At 35.7% G+C, this 22969-nt stretch overlaps 1 protein-coding gene across 2 annotated transcripts; it reads left to right on the plus strand.

Moving 5' to 3' along the window:
- The first annotated feature begins 1363 nt into the window (after positions 1-1363).
- LOC143600160 (regulator of nonsense transcripts UPF3-like) lies at positions 1364-7198 on the plus strand. 2 transcript variants are annotated; one of them, XM_077077925.1, is made up of 12 exons: positions 1364-1605; positions 1799-1905; positions 2032-2127; positions 2220-2318; positions 2463-2542; positions 3045-3152; positions 3577-3694; positions 4443-4516; positions 4593-4986; positions 6698-6784; positions 6935-7059; positions 7147-7198. In XM_077077925.1, exons 1-12 carry the CDS (start codon positions 1466-1468, stop codon positions 7180-7182), a joined length of 1464 nt encoding a protein of 487 aa, XP_076934040.1. In that variant the 5' UTR covers positions 1364-1465; the 3' UTR covers positions 7183-7198. The 2 variants fall into 2 exon arrangements, with proteins under 2 accessions (XP_076934040.1, XP_076934041.1); XM_077077926.1 differs by having other exon boundaries at positions 6698-6760.
- The last annotated feature ends 15771 nt before the right edge of the window (positions 7199-22969 follow it).

Genomic DNA, 22969 nt, shown 5'->3' on the forward strand with positions numbered 1-22969 from the left:
ATTTAATTAATTTATTATTAGTACCATGATGTTTGACCGTGTATATGAGATGACACGTTAAATCTAAACGGTCCATTTGTAAATTTGACACGTTAAATCTAAACGTTCCATTTGTAAATTTTATAATTTATCATTCTGTTTAATAAAATAATTATTTAGTAAAAACTATTACTTAACAAAATAGTTACCCATGAGTTCCACTCTTGTGATGTAATAACGACTGTCAAGTGGCGGCTGGTGATATAGTTTCCTCGGAAAAATTCAAGCCAAACTTTAAAGCCAGCGTGAGCCTGATTAAACCAACGTAGTCATATCAAAGTGAGACAAAACACAAGAAAGTTGCCTTTCAAAAAAAAAATATACATATATTCGTGTATATTTATTTAATCGATGTCAGACATCGACACATGCGTACCACCTATGAGAACTATTTAGTGATTTTTAATCATATAAACACATAACTACAAGTAGTATACTTAATATAGTATATTTCATATAACTACTGACAATAATTAATACCATACATTCATACTTCATCGTCTTGTAGTGCTGCGTAGCTATATTCGAAATGTTATATAGATGAACTGGATTCACCTAACAAGAAGTATTAACAAATTATATAAAGCAAACACGTTGGGACTACGATTGGGCCAGTTTACACTTATTAGGCCGGTTTAACTTAAACGGGCTAGTTATGTGTATTGAGTTGTTTATATGCAGACATATAGGCTTGGGCATTAGGCCGAGCCCATTTATATTATTTGATTTATTGCGATTACTCTTTCATAACTTGGGTTTGCTACTTGGACTTTGTTTATCTAGCTACATTCATTGGGCTGTTCGGTTAAGAACAATTGGGCCGCGCTTGTTATCTATCCACGAGTCAGTGAGTTACACCCGCTACAATCGTTCGACGAATATTATTGGTCACTGTATCACTCGTGACACATTATTTAAAAACAAGGGTTCCAAACTGTATTTTCAAGATTGTTGCATAACAATATCTTCATTTTCCATTTTTCACCTTTATGTTAGACTCATGAATTTTATTTGCAAATTAGAAAGATCAATCATACATTTAACTATTTTAAAGGGTTTTTGGATTTATAGACTCCAACTTTCATCGTATTTTCTTCTGACACTCCCGAGCTATTTCTTAATCGTCAAAAAAAAAAAGCTAAGTTTCACGTTAGATTGAGTCATAGAAAGTTAGTTATCGCGGCTAACATGTAAAAGTTGTGATTAATTATCGAATATGCTGGACGTCCACATCATAAACAACGTACATTACGTATCCACATATGTTACAAATAATATCCCAAAATCCTCTTCTCGTCTTTGTTTTTATTAGAATGCAATTAGGGCACCAAATCGAGTACGAACGATCGATTGCACCAACACGGATGACACACACCTTCACAAACCACTTGGTTTTCTCTTACTAGTTCAAACCAACCACTTACGCATGAAGCCTCCGTTAGATCGGACGAAAGTCGTGCTGCGGCACCTGCCGCACTCGATTACGCAGTCGGCGCTCGTTGAGCAGATCGATGCCCGCTTTTCTGGTCGATACAACTGGTTCTGTTTCCGTCCCGCCAAGAATAGGTTAGGGTTAGGGTTAGGGTTTCACGTTGAAATTCATGAATGAAATTTTGCTTACTTTATCACCAACCACATTAAAAGTGTTAGGGTTTGGATGTGACTAGAATTTCACCTGAGGGTAGTTTGGTAGAGATGTTTCTTGTATGCACTGGAACCATGTCTTTTGTAACAATTTTTTATTAAACATTGTTTGCAGCACCAAGCATCAATTATACTCCAGAGCCTATATCAACTTTAAGCAGCCAGATGATGTCATTGAGTTTGCAGAGTTCTTTGACGGCCATGTATTTGTCAACGAGAAGGGTAATGCTAATGCTTCAGCATCTACTTTAAACTTTTAAGCAGTGAAATGACATTACAGTTTGTGTTTTTTTTCATTAACCATTCTCTTTTGTTTACAAGTAGGATTTAACTTTCTCATTGTCTCAGGTACCCAGTTTAAAACAATTGTTGAATATGCACCTTCACAACGTGTTCCAAAACAATGGTCTAAAAAGGATGGACGTGAAGGGACAATAGGGAAAGGTAATAAGAGGCTTATCTAGCATACTGGTTACAGTTTTCAGTTAAATCATTACCTGACTTATCACTGACAAATATGTTTTGATGAACATAAGATCCTGAGTATCTTCAATTCCTTGAGTTTATTTCAAAGCCTGTGGAGAATCTTCCCAGCGCAGAGATACAATTGGAAAAAAAGGAAGCTGAGCGAGCTGGTCAGCCCCGAGTTCTTTCACCTGTTTTTTCTTTTTGAATTTAAACTTGATTTTTAGAACTGGGAAAATATTTAAATGGTTGTAACTTGTAAGTTGGCATAAATTGGATTAATTAATTTTGAATTTTTTACTATATATTTTCAGCTGCTGCTAAGGAAGCTCCTATAGTCACACCATTAATGGATTTTGTTAGGCAGAAAAGAGCTGCCAAGGGTGGACCCCGGGTAGGAATTTTATTTTTGAGCATGTATTTCATTTTCTATTAAGTTATAAGAACTTACAGCTATGAGCAACTGAAAGCATTTTTCTTTTAACTTATAAAAATTTCATGTCCTGATTGTTAGTACATGGTAATCGTTTCATTACTTAACTGTCGCGAGAATTTATTTTTACTTTATATTCTATAAATGTTTAAAGTTGCTTGAGTTTTGTCAAACTGTAAATGCTATTACTTATAGTTATTGCATATTGCAATTTGCATTAAGCAGTTTTTATGACAAAGGATTCTTAGCTGCTTTGTAATAATTACTATGGGTAGCAAATAAAACAACCGATATGATTTTTAACTAGTATAAATACGGACTGTGCGTGCATCCAGCATGATTAATATGGTTATCTTTTTTTACATGAACATAAAGTCATAATATGAAGTTTCTAGTGGGTGGCTTTTTGTTGAGTGTAATATGGTATGCATGCATCCTCACTGTTTATTGTGATCAAACGCAGAGGCCTTTGCCTAATGGGAAGTTGATGAGAAGGGCTGGTGCATCATCTTCAAATTCAAGTTCTTCTGGAGTGAAACATGGTTCTGAAAAGAAGACGAATTCAACCATGGTATAGTAATTCAACCTACATTGGCCATTGAGTTCTTTGTAAAACATACATTAGATTCTTTTTTCTTGTTCATTTTCAAACAATGTGCAAGACATATACCAGCTTTCTTGACATTACAGCATGTCACTTTACATGTTTTTTTGTAGATGAGTTTTAAAATAGCATAAAGATTAAAGAGGGATGTGGGAGATATGAAAAAAAGTTGGAAATAATGGCATTACACAAATTTAAACATGTTATCTTGTCACAAGACATGCATTAAACATTGATATACTACATTAAAAGTGGTTTATGATACCAAATTTAGTTATTTTTGTTGTTGCTCATTATTTTCTGTTTTATTACCTGGATCTGGAAGAAATACATTTGATCTTTGTGTTCAAAGGTTGTTGGTGAAATTCTTATATGTTTTTCTGGTTGACAGTATGTTCTAAAGGATAGTGGAAAGAGCAGAAACAGTAAAGAGAAGTCAACTTACGTCAAAAAAGATGATCGCCAAGTTTCTGATAAATCTGGAAGTGTAACACTGGAGGAAGAAAAGGGTATGTCTCATCACTGCTATTTTATTTCTTAATAGTTTTTTAGCAAGCTAACAATATTATGTCTTATGTAATGTCTACACACACACACACACACACATGTATATATATATATATATATAGGGGAGGGTTATCAGAAAAACAAGTAGTTTCATAGGAAAACTAGGAATAATTCATAGCCATTGGATCATGTCATTCAATGGTTGAGATTTAAGATTACCAAAAACCGTCATAGTTTCCTATAATTACTCTCTCACCATTATAACCGACATAGTTTCCTAGAATTGTACTTTCACCATGGGTTGTAATGCCACGTGTCAAAAATTTATTGGTTCTTACCATTCATAGGAAATTTCTTATTTTTATTTGAACCCTTTTCTATATATATATATATATATATGTATATGTATACACACACACACTTCCATGTCTTAGTTATGTTGCTATTTAGTTTGTATTTTTAATCTGATGTTATAACCGACCAGGAGGGTTTCCTGAATTTTTTTTATGTTCTCATTTTATACTGTTTTGTTTATAGCTTATACCTGCTTTAACTTCACATCTTTCTACATTTTCCCAATATTTTCTTTTTAGGCATTATTTTACTGTCAGACTTGTATTTTATGATTTTAACTAATATGTGTTATTTTAAGTTTTAGTATAGTTTCTTAACTTTCTTTTCATCTAGTTGTTTTCCATTCATCCAATGAATATACATAAGTAGAAAGAGTCATTGTCACAATTCATGCAGGTGCATCGGGAGCCCCTGATACCGGGAAGAAGAAAATCCTACTATTAAAGGGAAAAGAAAAGGAAATTATTCATGTAAGTTGATTCAATAAATCTTGTTTTTTTTTCTAATATGTCATCTTATTGTTCTACTTTACGTTTTGCATTCCAGGTGGTCACTGACTTGCCACCTCTGCAGAACTCATCACCCGCAAAACCTGCATACGGTTCTGGTACTGCTAGACAGAATCAAAGACACGAGGCTAGTGGAAGGATTATTAGAAGCATACTTGTCAACAAGGACGCACGGCAAAATCAATCTGAATCAAATCAGAAGTTAAATCAAAAGGAAAAAAGACCATCTAGGGCACCATTTTTGAAGGATTCAAATGATGATAAGGTCCATGCGCATGATTCACACAAGGATAAGCTTTATAGGAATAATAATAATAGAGACAACCCTGATCGCGGTGTTTGGACTCCCCTGCGCCGATCGGATGGTAGTGATGAGTCCTTGTCTTCTTCTGCTTCTCAATCCACACAAGTGCCAGCAGATTCTGTTGAAGGTCTGTTTATAGTTACATATTTCATCAGCATCTCCATTTACACCTAGGCTTGTAAGCAAACACGAACACAGCATGTCCGTGTTTGTTCATTCAACTTTAACCAAACAAACGATCTAATATGAACACTTGAACAAACGAGGTTTTGTTGTTTGGGTTTGTTCGTTAAGAAGATGAACGTGCTTGTGTTCGTTTATGTTCCTTTGTTAACAGTATACACAAACAGTTCATGAACGAATGTAACTGAACATATATGAACAACATAACTAAGCTAAAACTAATTAGAAGAATAATGTGTTGGATTTTAAAAAAAAGTTAGTAGTAGACTTATAGTGTGATGGGCTTATAACATAGTTGTCAATAGCGCTCGCTATAGCGCGCTTCATAGCGTATCGGCCATATGCCGCTACATGTTACTTGGCGGCCAAATAACGACGATATAGCGACTTCCTGCGGCGGATTCCGGTGCCGGAGCTGCACTTTTGCCGGAACACAAGGAAGAAGAAGAATACCTGGCTGCGTAAGCGGCTGTATCTTTGTTTTAGGTTTTTTAGGTTTAAATAACACTTTACATATTTTAACATTTAACCCCTTTTATCTTTCAATTGTTTGTATTTGGTCCCTAAAACTTATCAGTTTTAACATAAAAAGTTTGAAATTAGTTTGTGTATTTCAATATTTAACCCTTCTATTACTACTACTTTACATTTAGTCCTTAAACTTATAAATCTATACATAAATAAGTTTAAAACTGACATTATATATATATATTATATAAAGATTATAAATAGCTATTTTTTATATTTATAAAATTTTTTACTACTTTACCGCTAAACACGAAATAGCGGTCGCTATTTACCACTATTCGCTATGTAGCATATAGGTAGTGTGTCGCTATTTTCCGCTATTCGCTATTGACAACTATGGCTTATAATTATAGTGTGATGATGGGCGGCTTAAAATTCAAATGAATATGTTAACGGACACAGACGAATGAACCAATATAAACTAACATAAATGGACGAATGAAAGAGATGTGTTCGTGTTTATTCGTTTAAAACTAAATGAACAAGTAGTTTTGTTCATGTTCCTTAAAGGAACATAAACTAACATAAATGGACAAACGAAGGAGACATGTGTTCATGTTTATTCGTTTAAAATGAGCAAACAGTTTTGTTCATGTTCAATAAACGAACATAAATTAACTTCCCGCAAACGGTTCACTGAACTTTTAGTTCATTTACAAGCCTATTTACAGTGATTTTTATAATATAGAGGTTTACCTATCATTCCCTATATTTATTCCCCATATTTTTTTTGAGCGGACTAAAGAGAACGAATACATAAGTATTATTTAATTAAACAGGGATAGATGTGGGGAATGAGATGTGGAAGGTTTTTAAAATATGAATAAAATTTAGGGATAAATGTTTTAGCTAACAACCCACAAGTAATATTGTCAATTTTATTACATAACCATTAACTAATGATTGCAAATTTTAATATAAGTAAAAAACTACATTACGATAGGGATCTTTTTCTTTGTATACGTTAAAGCTGCACTTTGTATGAGTTGTGACTTTTGACCCATTGTAAATTTTTTTATTATAGCATTTGGCTCGTTTGAAATAGTTTAAAGCATTACGTAGATCGACCCATTCACAAGTAAATATGTCAAAAATATCTGTTTATTTTTACATGGTTCCCTTTGTAGGAACTTGTGGAGAAGCGAAGTATGATGTGTCGAATGAGCTTAAACCTGTTGGGACTGGACGTGGTGCTCATTTCTATTCCAATAATGGTACTTGCTCTCACTTTGAAACTTAAAAAATCATGATTGTTAGATTTAAGAGACGCGCTGAACTGCACATGGTGTAATAATTCATAAAAATAGAAAAAAATTACATAGATTTATTTATGTATACTTTTGATGAATCCTCTAAGCATGCAGGCACCCATAAACATAGTGGTCGTCGTACATCCACGTATAATGCTAAGGATGCAGATGGATCTTCAAATTATAGCGATGGGAAACCTTCTAAAAGAGGTGTATCTGCTGGCTATGGTTCCCATGAGGTGGGTCCCATTGATGCCAAACTGATGTTAAAAGATTTGTTTATCTTTTCTAGGGTTCTAAATTAATATTTTTTGATACAAATGCAGAAGCGCGTATGGGTTCAGAAGCCAAGTTCTGGTTAGGTTTGTTAGTAAGGTAAAACACTTTGATCTTACTCTTTGATTTTATGCTTTTTGTATAATAACTACGTTAACTCACGCTCGTTATGGCGATCTAAATCGCATAAAAAACTAATGTGATCGAAGCTTTATAGAAAAATCTGAAACCTTTACATAAACCCACCCTTGACAAAAACATATGGAAAAGCAGAGGGTGATGTATTGTAAGTATTTGGGGTCACGATATAACATTCAAAACTAATTAATGTACAACTTTAACGACTTATACATAAGTGCTTAGATGACTCGTACATTATCACCCGCAACTATGTTTAAGTGAAACATAGATAAAGATAAGCGTGTCCCAATGGTATATTCGGAACTTATATCACGCCATATTTCAAAAATAATAAACGAAGAAATAAAAAGAGATAATCCGATGAATAGGACACATGTCAACTTGTGGTTGGCTAGGAAGAATAAGAAAAAAAAAACTTATGGAAAAGTCTAGGGGTCATATTGTAAGTTTTATGGGGTCTGAGTGTAAAGATCATGAGAGGACTAATTTTATTTAAGTTTTTCTGCTCATGCATTATAGTGTTTGTAAGTTGAGCTCTAAAACTTGTACCAAAGACAACTAATTTTAATTAAGTGTTTCTACTCATGCAAAACTACTATCGAGCCGGGGGTCTCACTGGAAGCAGCCTCTCTATCCCTATGGGGTAGAGGTAAGGTTGTCTACATCTTACCCTTCTCAGACCTTACCATAGCTTTGCTATTGGTGGGATATACTGAGTACGATGATGATGTTACTCATGCATTATAGTGTTTGTAAGTTGAGCTCTAAAACTTGTACCAAAGACGCGTAAAAAAAATAATTTTGTTACTGGAGAGTGTAGATATTTTCCATGCATTTTGTTATATATATATAGATTTTATATATGCCAGTGAAGTAGAGTTATATAGAAAGTATTGTATGTTTTAAACAAAAAATATTTTCATACTAACATAATTTGTAGATTTTTTTTGCTTTTGTGATCATTTCCTGCATAAGTTAGTTTTGTAACTATCTTTGATTCTTTTCTTACATCATGGTAGCAAATTGCGATATGCAGGTGTGAATAGAAAGACTCCTATTGTTGCAGTAATAAGCAGGCTTGTAACTGGGAAAGTATTCTTTTGGTTATATTGCGATCAATGCAAACAATCGCAAAGGCGAAGAAACAACGGATTTCTGAAACTGAAATTGGACGGGGGTTTAAAGACACTTTACCATACAGACAACACCACAGGAGAACCAACACGTATTTTTTACTTGTTAAACGAAAGAAGTAACCCGTAGAATACCAGATCAAGTACCCCTTTGAATTGGGAGTGTGCTTGCCCCGTTGAGCTGTCGGTTATAGGTGGATTTTACCTTTTTACCCTTTTAATGTGGTTTGTCTTGACTGTATATACTTGTGAATCAGAATGTTTATGGTGTGTTTTGTCTCATGATGATACCATAAGATCTATATATATAACTAAATAGGTAATTTGTAAGCCTAAAATGATAAAAGACTTTTAACTCAAATCCACTCAATTTATTCTGATATTTAGTTGTTTTACGTTGCACATCTTTATTCACAATTGCAATATCGATGGCTGTTCAGATATTTATATAGCGCATTGTTTTTCAGTTAAGAAAATGTGTACTGTTTTTGTTAAAAAATTTGCATATTTCCAGTTTATACGTAATCAAAAGATGAATTGTTTGAACCAAGAGAGGAAGTATATGCATTTGTGATGACAAATTGTTGCAATCGGTTTCTTTTATCATGTAGGCTCTCTCCCATGGTGATGATAATCTCAGCTGTTACCTTATATCCTATTAAATCCTTAAAAACATTAATTTGGAGCACTGTTTATCAATATTTATAATTACACTAAAAAACATATTACGTTTTACTCTTCTGTTCATTCACAGTCGATGTGGGATTCGCCTAGGATGTTACAATGTTGAAATTGGTTGTGGGTAGATGGGAGTAAAAGGATGGGAGTAACACTGTAATGATTAAGGTATAAAAAACATTATTTAACAAGGGATTATTGGCTTATAAATAGATGTCTCGCTTCTTAAACCACTGTCTTTTGGGCTTAATGCTAGTGGACGAGATGAAAGCTCCACAGTTAAGCGTGTTCAGGTGGAAGTAATTTGAGAATTGTTGACCTCCTAGGAAGTCTTCACTTAGGCAACCAAAAACAAATATGTGACATCTTCGTGGTCAAAACGAACAATATTGGTGGTATGAGGGCCGGATGTTACAAAAATTAAATGGGGTAAACAAACTATTCTCAATTTTACAAAAAAAATAACTAACTTTTTACTCTCTTATACTCACAACTAGGGATGAGCTCGGGATGGTACTGGTACCAATCCCGAAAATCGGAAATATTTGTTACCGGTACCGCAATGTTCGATCCGACACCGGTATTTCGTGCAAAATTCGGCAAATACCGGTACCGTACCTGGACCGATACCGAAAACTCAAAACTTTGTATCGATTCGGTAATGGCAACACTCATCGTTACTCACAACCACTCACACCTCACACTAAAATTCGCAAAGTCCACTCACAAAAATTTAGTGTATGGCCTGAGAATGCTCTTACTTCCAATCATACAAATCTATCTATCTATCTATATATAATTATCTACATTTAAAGCACTCACGTGTACTACATTAGATTTTGATGAAAGTGATAAAAGAAGCCTCTCAGTTGAGCTCACGACATATGTCGATAATTTGAAAGGAGATAAACGATTTAAACACTTGAATGGTTTAGCAAGTCTTGTTCTATTGATGGTTCAAACAAATAAACACCATTACTTTGCATTGGTGTATCGTTTACTAAAGTTAGCTCTCGTATTACCGGTCACAACCGTAAGTGTTGAAAGATGTTTTTGGGCGATGAAGTACGTGAAGTCTGATTTGCGTAATCGGATGGGTGATGAAAATTTAAGCGATAGTTGTACTTGTTACATTGAGAAATACTTGCTTATTGATGTAAAAGTAGATGATGTGTCACACCCCGACTAGGTAAATGCATAAGCATAATACGAGAATGTAATAGACAAATCTGGTATTAACCACATTGTTTATAAAGAAAATTAACAAAATAATTAATATCATGTTACATTGTTTTGTACTATGCTTACAGAGTAAGTGAAATACACATAACTGGTTCTTGAGGCCGTTTATTCTTTAACAGTATACTTGCACCTATCTACACAGTGTCGGTCTCAAACTCTAGCACAAAGCGCATAAGCATGTTATTCCAACTTCGGTTCTCCTGAAAAGCATGTTAAACTACGAATAGTTGGCGAGTTTCATAAGTTTGTACGAAATCGGTATACATAATTGTAGTATGCACAGTGTATGCATGTATGTATGTATATGATGTAATTATGCTAAGCCACAAGTGAATCCTTGGCGTGCTATACTACGTGGCCACACACTCCCTGTGGCCTCAACTGTCACATGCCCCAAACGATACTATTTCTAATACCACATAGCATGTTACAATAGGTTTTTTATATGGTCATGTGCAATTGTAAAATGTCTCGGCATACCCCACCGGCCATGTCAATTGGGTTTGTCAAACCAATAGTACTATCCCCATGCCACCAGTTCAAGATTCGTGTTTGTGGGGACTTTCAAGTGTTAGCACTTAGACAATTCACATCATAACGCGTTTCCAGATAAATATATATATATATATATATATATATACATATATATATAAACATGCTTTTCACCCCAAATGTTTGTAAAACAATTTAAAAAGTGGGGTCATGAAACTCATCTTATCGTAGTATTGTACGGGCAACACGTTGCAGTAAATAATACGCCTCGATTATAGTTCGTATCCTATAATCGGTATTGTATAGTTAATACTAGTATAGTCTTTAAACTAAATCAGGATGTATATCTAGTCTGGGTATAGTTGTTACGCCCAGAATATGTCAGCAGTCTTAGATTGTGACGTTGTACGATATCAAATGTTTAAAATCAGTTTTGGCTCAGTTTCACCATTTTTCGTGTCTGGCAAGTTGGTTGTTTATGTGTTTAGAAAATAGGTAAGATCATACAAACTTTGAGTAAACATAGTATTTGGTAATATAAATCATATTATAAAAGAAAATTAAGGGTTAGATGTCTGGATTTGCCACGAAGTCGTTTCCATTTATTACATATTGATTGTACAAACACGTATAATTCAACCAAATTGTCCGGAAATCTCTTAAAAAGTTTGTTTTTTTCATTTTTATTCAAAACTATGATATTTGACCACTTTTGACGTTTAAATATGCTCGTACGTCATAACGTTGCTGATTTTATCAAAACTTATATTTGTTTAACTTTCAAAATAGCACAATTTTAACCTGTACATAATTAAATTATGAAAATTTACACACTTGCTAACTAACATATATAGACTTTTATAAAAATACTTTCATAATTTTTACACTTATTGATTTATAAAAATTCCTTTTACATGTTATATTTAACCAATAAATCACCCGTTTATATCAAACGACACCTGACAAATCTGACTAGTTTCTGAGTGGTCAAAATATCATCAAATAATCCATGTAAAATTTTCAGAACTTAACTCTTTAGCTAAAATACCCTTTCGCTTAAAACTCGCTTAAACGAGAATGCACAAATCATATCTAGGCTTTCCAATTGAACCAAATTTTTCTGCATGATCATACAATGACATTTCTGAGTTCTCCACAAAAAATCAGATTTTTGGAAACTTGTTTAACCTTTTTTCATAATAAATCACTAATAAACGGTAATAAAATCGGCAAATATTCTCAAATTATTAAAAAATTGATGAATTTAGATAGGGACTCATTCATATGGTCCCTAATATCCCTGCAAAGTTTCATAGCATAATGACAAGCACGTCACAATCTAATCCTAAATAGCCCCTAAACGAGTAATCGGTTATTACCTTTGCGGTTTTCCGAGTGTTTAGGTCGTTTTCTCGGCTCTACGGGTTCTTGGTTCTCAAGTTAGTATATCTACATGTCATGTAACAATAAACCAAGAATTTAACATCAACAATAAAGCCTTGTAAATTAGGGTTTCTATTAAGGTTTGAAATCGAGTTTCCAAACCGTAAAAATGCGATATAAATGTCCTAATCCGTGTTTTTTTTTGCCAAAAAAGTATATGTTTCTAATTACTAACCATGTATAAGATCAAAACATGTTTTTGGATTATTTTATTGGTTTATAAATAGTTTGTTATCATTTTTACTAGTCAAAACATAAGTTTCTATGCTTAAACAAGATTAAAAAAGTGAAAAACTCATGAAATTTGATCTTACCACAAGATTTTTGGCTGGAAAGATGAAGAAAGTTAGATGATATTGATTTGGTGTAAAGAACTTGTGCAAAATATCTATTTTGAAGCTTATATGGGAAGATTACAGGGGGGTTCCAACCCCATTGTGGGCGCCACTAATTAGGGGCCAATGGGCCCCTCGTTTGACCCATCATGCCTCATTTTGCATACTAGATGCTAAATATCGGTCCCTAGTTTAGTTTGGGTTCAGCTTTTGGCGAGAAAAAATAGTTTGGGTTTGACAAACAACGCAAAAAACGAGTATTTTTCAGCTATTTTTTATAAATTAAGAAAAACGCACTGAATTGTTGTAAAAATCCAAAATATTTTCACGATTTGCTTAAAAATATTATATAAGTTTTCTATAAGTCTTTTTTGGCTAGACTGATGATACACTACTTGTTTTGGTACTAACGATCGCGTTTAAGTTCACAACGTATTGTTAAACGAATCTTTTCGTATAAGCGGTTTTGTACGTACTGAGGTCTTTATATCAACTTTTTAGTCACAATAGTATATATATCATTTATATACAACCCTCTAGTATATATACAGGTCATAGCTAGTATCGTTCGGTTAATCGTTACGAAATAACCGATTAATTGTTTACTCGCTACGTAATAAATAAGTTGTACCTCGTTTTGTCACGAATGTCACATTCTCCACTTGTTAAGAAATTTCATCCCCAAAATTCGATGTACCAACGGGTTTATTTTTAGGGAAAAGGCGTGGGTATTTCTTTCGAAATTTATCATTTCGTTCCCATATATACGGGTCCTCGTTGTGAGTTCCACCGAACTTTCACCAACGAAATTTTGTCGTGTCGTAACTATTTGGTTTTCCCATATAATATTTCTACAAGTTCATCTACAAAGTTTAGCTTATAGTTTACCTGTACATCTTCCAGTGGTACTATCACCGTTTCATCAGTAAGACACTTTTTCAGGTTTGATACGTGAAACACATCATGAATAGTACTCAGTTCCTAGGGTAGTTTCAGTCGATAGGCTACAAGGCCAACTTTAGAAATGATTTCATAAGGTTCAATGTACCTTGGAGCTAAATTACCAGTCTTACTAAATCTTATAACGCCTTTCCACGGGGATACCTTAAGAAACATTTTATCGCCTACTCAAAGGATAACAGTTTTCTACGAACAACGGTATAACTCTATTGTCGGTTATGGGCGACTTTCAGTTTTCGTTTAATTTTATGAATTTTATCGGCTTCTGAATCAAATCGGATCTTGTATGTCCAACAAAATGGTGTTCTACACTTTCACCTGTATAATGCTTCATATGGTGTTGCTTGTATACTATTGTGATAGCTATTATTGTAAGAGAATTCAATGAGTGGGAGGTGTTGGTCCCAATTCCCTGTAAAATCCAATACACAAGCATAAATCAAATATTCTAATGTTTGAATTGTTCTTTTGGATTGGCCATTTATTTAAGGGTGGTAAGAGGTACTTAAATCTATATGGGTTCCCAAAGCTTCTTGCACTGTTTGCCAAAAATGAGAAAGTAAAGTGGCTATCTCGTTCAGAAATAACTGAAAGTGGTATACCGTGTCGAGATACGATTTCATCAATGTAAATTTGGGCGAGTTTTTCGGTAGTGTAGTTATGGATCAGAAGGAAGTGTGCAGATTTGGTTAATCGATCAACTATTACCCAAATTGCAATATGCCCTCGGGAGGTTTTGGGAAGGTGCGTTACGAAGTCCATGATAGTTTGTTCCCATTTCCAATGGGGTATTTCGGGTTGTTGTAACATTCCCGAAGTTTTTTGATATTCAACCTTAACACATGCACATGTCACACATTTACTTACATACGTGGCTATATCATTCTTCATACCAGGCCACCAATAAGATTCGGTTTTTAAAATAAAGTATTTCATCGGTTTTCTTTTCGAATTTCTTCTCGTTCCCATGTAAGTATTCTCTTTCAGGGTGATATTTTTTTAAAGCTTCATTTTGGGTAACACGAATTTGTTCGGTAAGGCTACGTTGGACAATCATTTCAAGTGCTCATACCGTCAAAGGTTTAATTGTTTCTTTCCGGCTCAAGGCATCGACTACTATATTGGCCTTACCTGGATGGTATTTAATTTCACAATCATAATCATTGAGTAATTCCACCCATCTTCTTTGCCTCATGTTCAACTCCTTTTGATCAAATATATGTTGTAGGCTTTTGTGATCTGTATAAATTGTGCATTTAGTGCCATACAAGTGGTGTCTCTAGATCTTAAGTGCAAAATTAACTGCTCCCAGTTCCAGATCTTGAGTTGTATAATTCTTCTCATGTAATTTTAACTATCGGGAGGCATATGCTATTACCTTATTTCTTTACATCAGCATGCACCCTAAACCTTTACGAAATGCGTCACTATAAGGTCATTTGTCCCTTCTGGAAGACTTAATATAGGAGCTTGACACAATTTTTGTTTTAACAGTTGGATGGCCATTTCTTGTTCTTCTCCCCAGTCATACCTTCGGTCGTTTTGAGTTAGGAGGGTTAAGGGTTGGGCAATACTGAAAAAGTTTGAAACGTCGATAATACCCAGCTAATCCTAGAAATTGACGGATTTCCTTCAGTGACTTAGGCGCTTGCCAATTTTTAATAGCTTCTATTTTACTGGGAAATACTTGAATTCCTTGTTGGTTTACGATGTGTCCTAAAAATTGTATTTCTTGTAGCCAAAATTCACACTTGGACAACTTTGCATACAGTTTCTCCTGTCTTAACAGCTCCAGAATTACCCGTAGATGTTGCTCATGTTACTCTTTGTTAGTGCACGGTTTTGTCGTCTCGAGTCTTTGTAATAGTCGTTTGTAATTTATTATTATTTTAATATTAAAGGGCATTTTAGTAATTATGATCCATTCGCTATGTAAGGCTCATTCGTTAATGATGTTTAACGAATGAGCCAGTTCGTTATTATTTATTGTTCATTCGTTAAGGTTGTTTAACGAATGAACCTCAATCGCTATTTGTATATGTCCATTCGTTAAGGATGTTTAACGAATGGACTTCAATCGCTATGTATTTGATCCATTCGTCATGGAATGTTGACGAATGGGGTATAGCGAATGAGTCATTTGCTATACCATAGAGTTAACGTATGTAAAGTAGACGAATGGAGGCCAATCATTACGGGATGAGTAACGAATGGCATCTCATCGTCTATATAAGTCTCATCTGCCTTGTTTAATTTAAGTGTTGATTGATAAAGTATACCATCACTCTGCCCAATTGTTCTCTCAATACTTCAACTTATATTATCGATCATAACATAAACATATAACGTACATCACATAACTGGATCCTAGATCTAATCAATATGACTAATTCGTATTGATTGAAGCTCATAATCTGAGGTGTGTGTTTAACAAGTGGTATCAGAGCTACCAGGGTTAGACTACGTTTATGAATTAAGGTAATTTGTTTGGATTGATTGTTAATCGAATGGTTAATTGTTAATTTTTGGTTCAAGTATAAGTTTATAGAATTCATCTGAATTAACGTTATGAGATGTTAATTGGAGGTTGATTTGGGTGGAATTAATATCGGATTTGATTGTGTCTTATTTATGAGATTTGAATTAGATTATTGAGTATGTTTGAGATGGTTTTGGATGGATTTTGAGAATTGTACGGAACAGGGACTCTGTTAATTGATTTATTGAGTTTTTGATTGAGTTGGATAAGGTTATTGATGTTCGGATTGATTTGACTTTGTTCGCGAGGTTGAGATGAGTTGATTAAGTTTCTGATTGTGGAAATTGGTTAAGTTTTGATCATTTTATCCATCAGTTTGTGTTCGTCCGAATCATAACTTGGATCTGAAAAATTTCTAGATCTGAAAATCATAGCTTGAAGATTTGAAGATACATACTTCACTCGTTATGATTATTTTACTTATTCGTTACGCATGTGATACTCATTTTCTATCGGGTCCAAACTAATTCGTACCATGTGCTAAGTTTGTTACAACAGAATAACAAACTCGTTCGTCATTTGTAAGTCCCGAATCTGGATCACTACAATATGATATCAACCAAACGAGTATTGGTGCGGAATACCAATCCTCGGTGATTCATAAACACGAATAATAACAAGTAAACTAACTTGGAATTGCTTCAAAATACACACGTATATATTGAATATGTCGGGTGCTTAAGCACTTACAATACTTGATAATAATCAGAATGAACAACATAACCCTATACACCACATCTCTATATATAGGGATAACAACCAAAGCCGGCCCACACAACACAAAGCCCACCGAGAACACAAAGGTTTGTGTTCTTGGTTTACATATTCACCCAAAACCAAGCCCAAATATATACAAACAAGCTCAAACCATAAAACTAGGCCCAACAATCCCCCCCTTGGTTTGTAGCTTTATTCTTCTTCCATGTAATCAATATCCGCATCCTTCAGTCCTCCAGCCCAAAACTTGTTATTGATGATTGATGCCACCATTCTTGTGTATTCTTTGGCGGCTGTTTCAAAAATACCATCCGCAACAATCTGATGCGTACTGAGTGTCTTGATATCCTTCTCATGAAATTTTAACAAATCCTTAGGATCAACAAAGCGATATTGACCTTTTCCCTTCTGTAGTTTGACAACAGCTGTTGCATTAAAAGGATCAAAGAACCAGAATCTCATGTTATCCAATGTACCATCGGGAATGGCGCCTGGTACGGGAATGTAAGTAGCTTTCTTTGTGGGAGGCCACATCACATTCACCATAGTTTTCCCAGTTCATGAATCTAAGACTCCTTTGGCTTTCTTCAGGAAAGATTCAGCAGTAGGCATGTTTGGAAAGCCTCTGTCAACTTGACGCTTGAGAAAGTTCCAGAAATTTGTGCCCCGTTTTTCGTGTGATGGATTTGAAAACGGAGCATTTATTAAGTCACTCAAATCAACTTTAGTCCAAGAGCCAAATTCCTTCATCTTTTTATAATATTCCATTGTCCCTGACTTTCTCTTGACCCACCACATGCTCTTATCTGCATCAAAACCCCATGATAGAACTCCTGATCGATCACCGTATTTGTTAGAGAACCCCTTTTGAAGTGTAACAACATATCTCTCTGGGTGATCCGAAGATACAACATTCTGATCGGAGTTCTTCATTACCAGCAATTTCTTCTTTCCTTTATCAAGCAATTTCTTCTTAATTCGATCAGATTTTTCTTTTGTGACCGATGGTGCATTCAAATACTGGTTTAAAGACTCTGATTCTTCTTGTCGACTAACACCAGTGTTATCATCTGGATGAACATTATAATTCTTGTCTTGATCAGTAGCGGGAGTTTGATCCACCATGTCTTCATTACTTTTGAACTCATCTCCAAACTTCTGAAATAACTTTTGTTGGAGATCGAGATACATAGCTGTTAGACCTCCCATTCCGGACTGCAATTCTTTAATCTTGGAGTCTTTATCTGAATTGCTGGCCTCAAGCTCCTGAATACGAACATCCTTGATTACCGAGTCCTGCTCGAGTTCAAACACTCGTCGTTGTAGAGCCTAGACATCCACCAGAGTATTCTCGAGAACCACTCCTTTTCCCTTGTTCTGAAGATAGTTTTCCTGCATAACAAGAATTTGAGCAAGCTTTTCAGAAACACCAGAACTGGACTGACCTTGATCAAATTGGCCGGCTGAACCAGAGTGAATATCTTCAGTGTCAGTGTGCGGAATTTCTGCTTCAAAATCAAAGTCATCACCAAAATCACTGGACAACAGTTCCATAAATGTTGGCTCAGTAGTAGATGCAACTGGTTCAGTTTATGATTCTGGGACATGTGATTCTGGTTGATCGGTGATTTGTTGAGGGCTGGAGGTTGATTCTGGTGCTGGTGTGATTGTTGGTGTTGGTGTAGCTTTGGTTGTTTCGATGATGGATGAGATCAGCAGTTGGTTCTTCAACATAATCTTCCTCAATGTTTTCAGTAACTGTCAGAGGAGGCTTCCGAGCAGTTGACTGAAGTAGAGCTTTAGAAGCTTCGAGGGCCTTTAATTTTTCATCATCTGTAAGAGTACTTGGCTGACAGATCTCTTCTTCATCATCAGAGATCTCAAACGTAGCAGTACGTGGTTGAGTGAGTACCACGTGTTCGTCAGCAACCTGAGCTATGACAGGCTCAGCTTCGGTCTCAGCAAAATGACCGAATTTTTCAAGTGATTTCAATCCCTGGTAGACCACTTTGGCTCCCTTTCTTGACTGCTTCATCAACCCGAAGGAATTGGGTCCCATTGTCTTCATATCCAAGGTCTCAACAGTTTTAATCAAATCAGTGTAATGAGAGTCAAAGATCATCTGTAAGAACCTTGGATACATCAAAAACATTTCCTTCTTCTTTGCCCTGAGATTGCTCACCATTTCATTGAAGACGAATTTGGAATAGTTGTAATTCCAACCCATGATCAGAGCAACAATAACAGACGTCTGGGTTTGACTGATCTCATCTGAACCCCCTTTTCTTCATGAGATACAAGTGAAAAACGTGTGCAAGAGGTATCTCCAGTACGGGTGAAACAGTTTCATGACTGCCGGTGGATAAGTTCCTTCATACCCCATTCTAGTAATTACTTCAGTAACCTCGGCTGTAGAATACTCTGTTGGGTAGTCAGGTTGATCCCCAAACAGAAGTACCTCTCTGATAATGGCCTCAGTAACAGTAACATGCTTCATCTGTATTTTGGAGTCGATTGAAGTAACTCCATCTGCCCCTTGAGAGTTGATCTTTGCATTCTTCCAGAAATCAGTGACCATCTTCTTGCAAATGACAGGATTCTCACGAAGAGCATGAGAGATCCTGCAAGTATTCAGTCCAACAATCATCGACTTGAATTCCTTGTGAGCTAGTGGCGGATCATACAGATGACCAGCTATATTATGAGTGTCTACGAACTTTAACGGATTTTTATCAGTCATATCTGCACCAAACTTAACAAGTTAGATAGTGGTAATGGATATTTGATCAATAAATTAAGAAACACTTGGATTATTAAACATGGTGGGCTCAAATGAACTCCTGTGACAGTCCAAGCAACTTGGAGTGGCCCAAGATAATACCACAAAGAGAATCTGGGCCCAAACAATGAGAAATGGGCCTGGCAGGGGGGGATCTCGGTCAAGTGAGATAGTTCTCGGTCAACGGAAATCAATGAAGATTAACCGAGAACAAGGGTTCTCGGTCAGCATATTTACCAAGAACAAAGGTTCTCGGTCAGCATATTTAACCGAGAACAAGGGAGTTCTCTGTCAAAGAATGGCCGAGAACAAGATTTATGACAATATATGGGAGTTCTCGGTCAACGAAAGTCAAGCCGAGAACTCCATGCCAGCTGGGGCAGAGAACCCCTTGGGTTCCACCTTGGAAATTGTGGAGTCATCTTCAACCCCACCGAGATACCTAAAGCCACCATTAAACCTGCAACCACTTGTTTTAGAGCATTAGCAGAAAACCCTAAGGCAAAGTCAATATTCTCATCAAAGCTCTACAAGCTCATAAACCAATTTCGAATCAAAATCACCCATGAACTCAGTTCATGGTAGCACTAAGATGATCCTCAGTAGCATGTGAGACACATCTGATTTCGTCCAGTACCTGCTAGTCAAAAACGAACACTTTAAATGGTAATTAGCAATAGAGATTACGATTTCGGCAAGGATGATTGAAGAAGACGATCTCGGCTGAGAGGGTTTGGGGTTTTAAAAGGGTTATTAAAGAAAATAATGCTTTATAAGATTACATATACTCAGATCAGATGGGCCGAAAACCCATCAGCGGGTTTAACATAAGCCGAAAACCCAAACAGCCCAACAATTTCATGACCCAAATCTTTCAAAAACCCAAATCTGAAAAAGCATAATTTACACAAACGATTCGAGGAGAGTAATTTAGAGGAAAAAAAAAATAACCCGGACAGAATAAAATACAATAAGATAAACTCAAATAAAATAGAAATAAATTTTCACACACAAGTAAGACAACTCCCTTTATTTTAACGTCGGAATCAAATTTCAGTTCTTTGTAAAACTGCCGCCCATTTATGAAAAGATCCGAACATGGAATCATATCGTTTAAAAGGCTGTCACAAGGATTCATGTTCAACATTATTATGACATCTAAGAGACAGATTGATAACGTGTATCCCATACTTAACATGATCTTTCATTGCATCAGTGATATGATTAAGGTTCAATTAGGCATAAAGCTTAGATGGACATCACTCATGGACCTGTGATGCCTCCTATCTCTTCTCAAAGCGTATTTGGCTTTCCTCAGATCACCCCAATTTGACTCCAACCCCCAAGTGCTTGATCCAAATAATTTTTTTTTATACAAAGCATGGCTTAGAATTAAGGTTTCACGTTGGACTTAGTGCCAGTAAACTGGCAAGCCTTTCATTCGAGACATGACAGGACTTACTTGTGTGCCCCCATCTCTGTAGTTCTAGTTTGAACCCTTGAAGCCTTGATAGAGAGATAAGTTCAAAAGACATAAAATACTTCAGTCACAAATTATTATTATTATTATTATTATTATTATTATTATTATTATTTTTAATAATAGTAGCAATAGCTTATCTGTACAATATTTTTGGTGATCAAGACACTAACGGGCTCGTGTATGACTGGGTAATTGCTTTTCTGCCTATCATTCGGAGAGATGTATCTGGAGACATGCACCTGTCTTCAAAATGACTCTCCACATTAAGTTTAGCAAATTTTAAGTAAAAGAACACGAAACACAAACAATATATCATAATCGCCCCAGGTGCTTTCAGTCATTAGGTAAATGGCTATCCTGTGAAGCTACATGTAGAACACCGGACCAACCATATACACGTATATGTCCTTCAAACTTGAGCAACCGACTTAATTTTAAGCAAAAACGAATGTTAAGAAAATATTTATTTTTTTATTTATTTATTTTAAACAACGCACACACACTATTTTTGTCTTTTTGATTTTTCTCCCCCTAAATTTGTGCAAAAATTTAAACAAAATGGTACAAATTTATTCCCAAAAAGACTCAATCCTCGAACCGTAGCATTTTAAGAAAACTCACAAGCACGTTAAATTTTGCTGTTCCGACCGGTTTAGTAAATAGGTCTGCCACGTTATTATCTGTGTGGACCTGCTCAAGATGAATCAATTTTCGATCGAAACAGTACCGAATAAAATGAATTTTAATATCGATGTGCTTGGTTTTAGAATGTTGGACTGGGTTTTTCACAATAGAAATGGCTGCATCATTATCACAGAAAATAGGAGTGTCAAGAAATTCCAAACCATAATCCAGCAACTGATTTTGCATCCAGATAACCTGTGAGCAGCATGCGGATACAGCAACATACTCTGCTTCGGCTGTCAAAGTAGACACTGTTTGTTGTTACTTACACTGCCATGAAATGAGCCTATCTCCGATAAACTGGCAGCCAGCTGACGTGGATTTCCTGTCAATGTCATCTCCACCATAATTGCTATCAGAAAAAGCATAAAGATCAAATTCTGATTGTTTGGGATACCAAAGACCTAACTTCGGTTGTCCCTTCAGATATCTAAAAGTACGTTTAACAGCAATTAAATTAGAGAGTTTAAGATTAGCCTGGAAGCGAGCACATAGGCAGACAACGAACATTATGTCGGGACGGCTGGATGTGTGGTACATCAGAGACCCGATCATCGATTGATAGTATGTCTGATCTACGGGACTCCCTTCAGGATCAGATGACAAAAGCGGTCTTTCAACCATTGGAGTATTAGCACTCTTGGAATTTTGAAGCTCAAACTTAGCCAGCATATCTTCAACATACTTTCCTTGATGTAACAAAATTCCCGTTGGACTTTGCCGAACCTGTAACCCCAGAAATGTTGTCATTTCACCCAATGAACTCATCTCGAATCTTTTCTTCATAACGTCTTCAAATTCTTTGCACAGGTCAGCACTGGTGGAGCCGAAGATGATGTCATCAACATAAATCTGGACCAGAATCAAATCCTTTCCGAAAGTTTTCCGGAACAAAGTTTGATCAATCATTCCCCGCTTGTAGCCGTGGTCAAGTAGGTGCGCGGTCAGTGTAGCATACCACGCCCGTGGAGCCTGATGTAGCCCGTACAGAGCCTTGTCTAACTTGTAAACATGATTTAGCTTCTTAGAGTCAACAAAACCCGGTGGCAGATCGACATAAATTTCTTCTTTGACCTCACCATACAAAAACGCTGTTTTAACATCCATCTGATAAACTGCGTAACCCATGTATGATGCATATGCTAGAAAAATTCTAATTGCCTCTTGTCTAACTACTGGAGCATAGACTTCTGTGTAATCTAACCCTTCAACCTGACGAAACCCGTGAACTACCAGTCGTGCCTTAT

This window comes from Bidens hawaiensis, unplaced genomic scaffold, assembly GCF_021521415.1.
Source record: "Bidens hawaiensis isolate Kalapana, Puna unplaced genomic scaffold, B.hawaiensis_p1.1 tig00053517_1, whole genome shotgun sequence".
Classification (NCBI taxonomy): Eukaryota; Viridiplantae; Streptophyta; class Magnoliopsida; order Asterales; family Asteraceae; genus Bidens; species Bidens hawaiensis.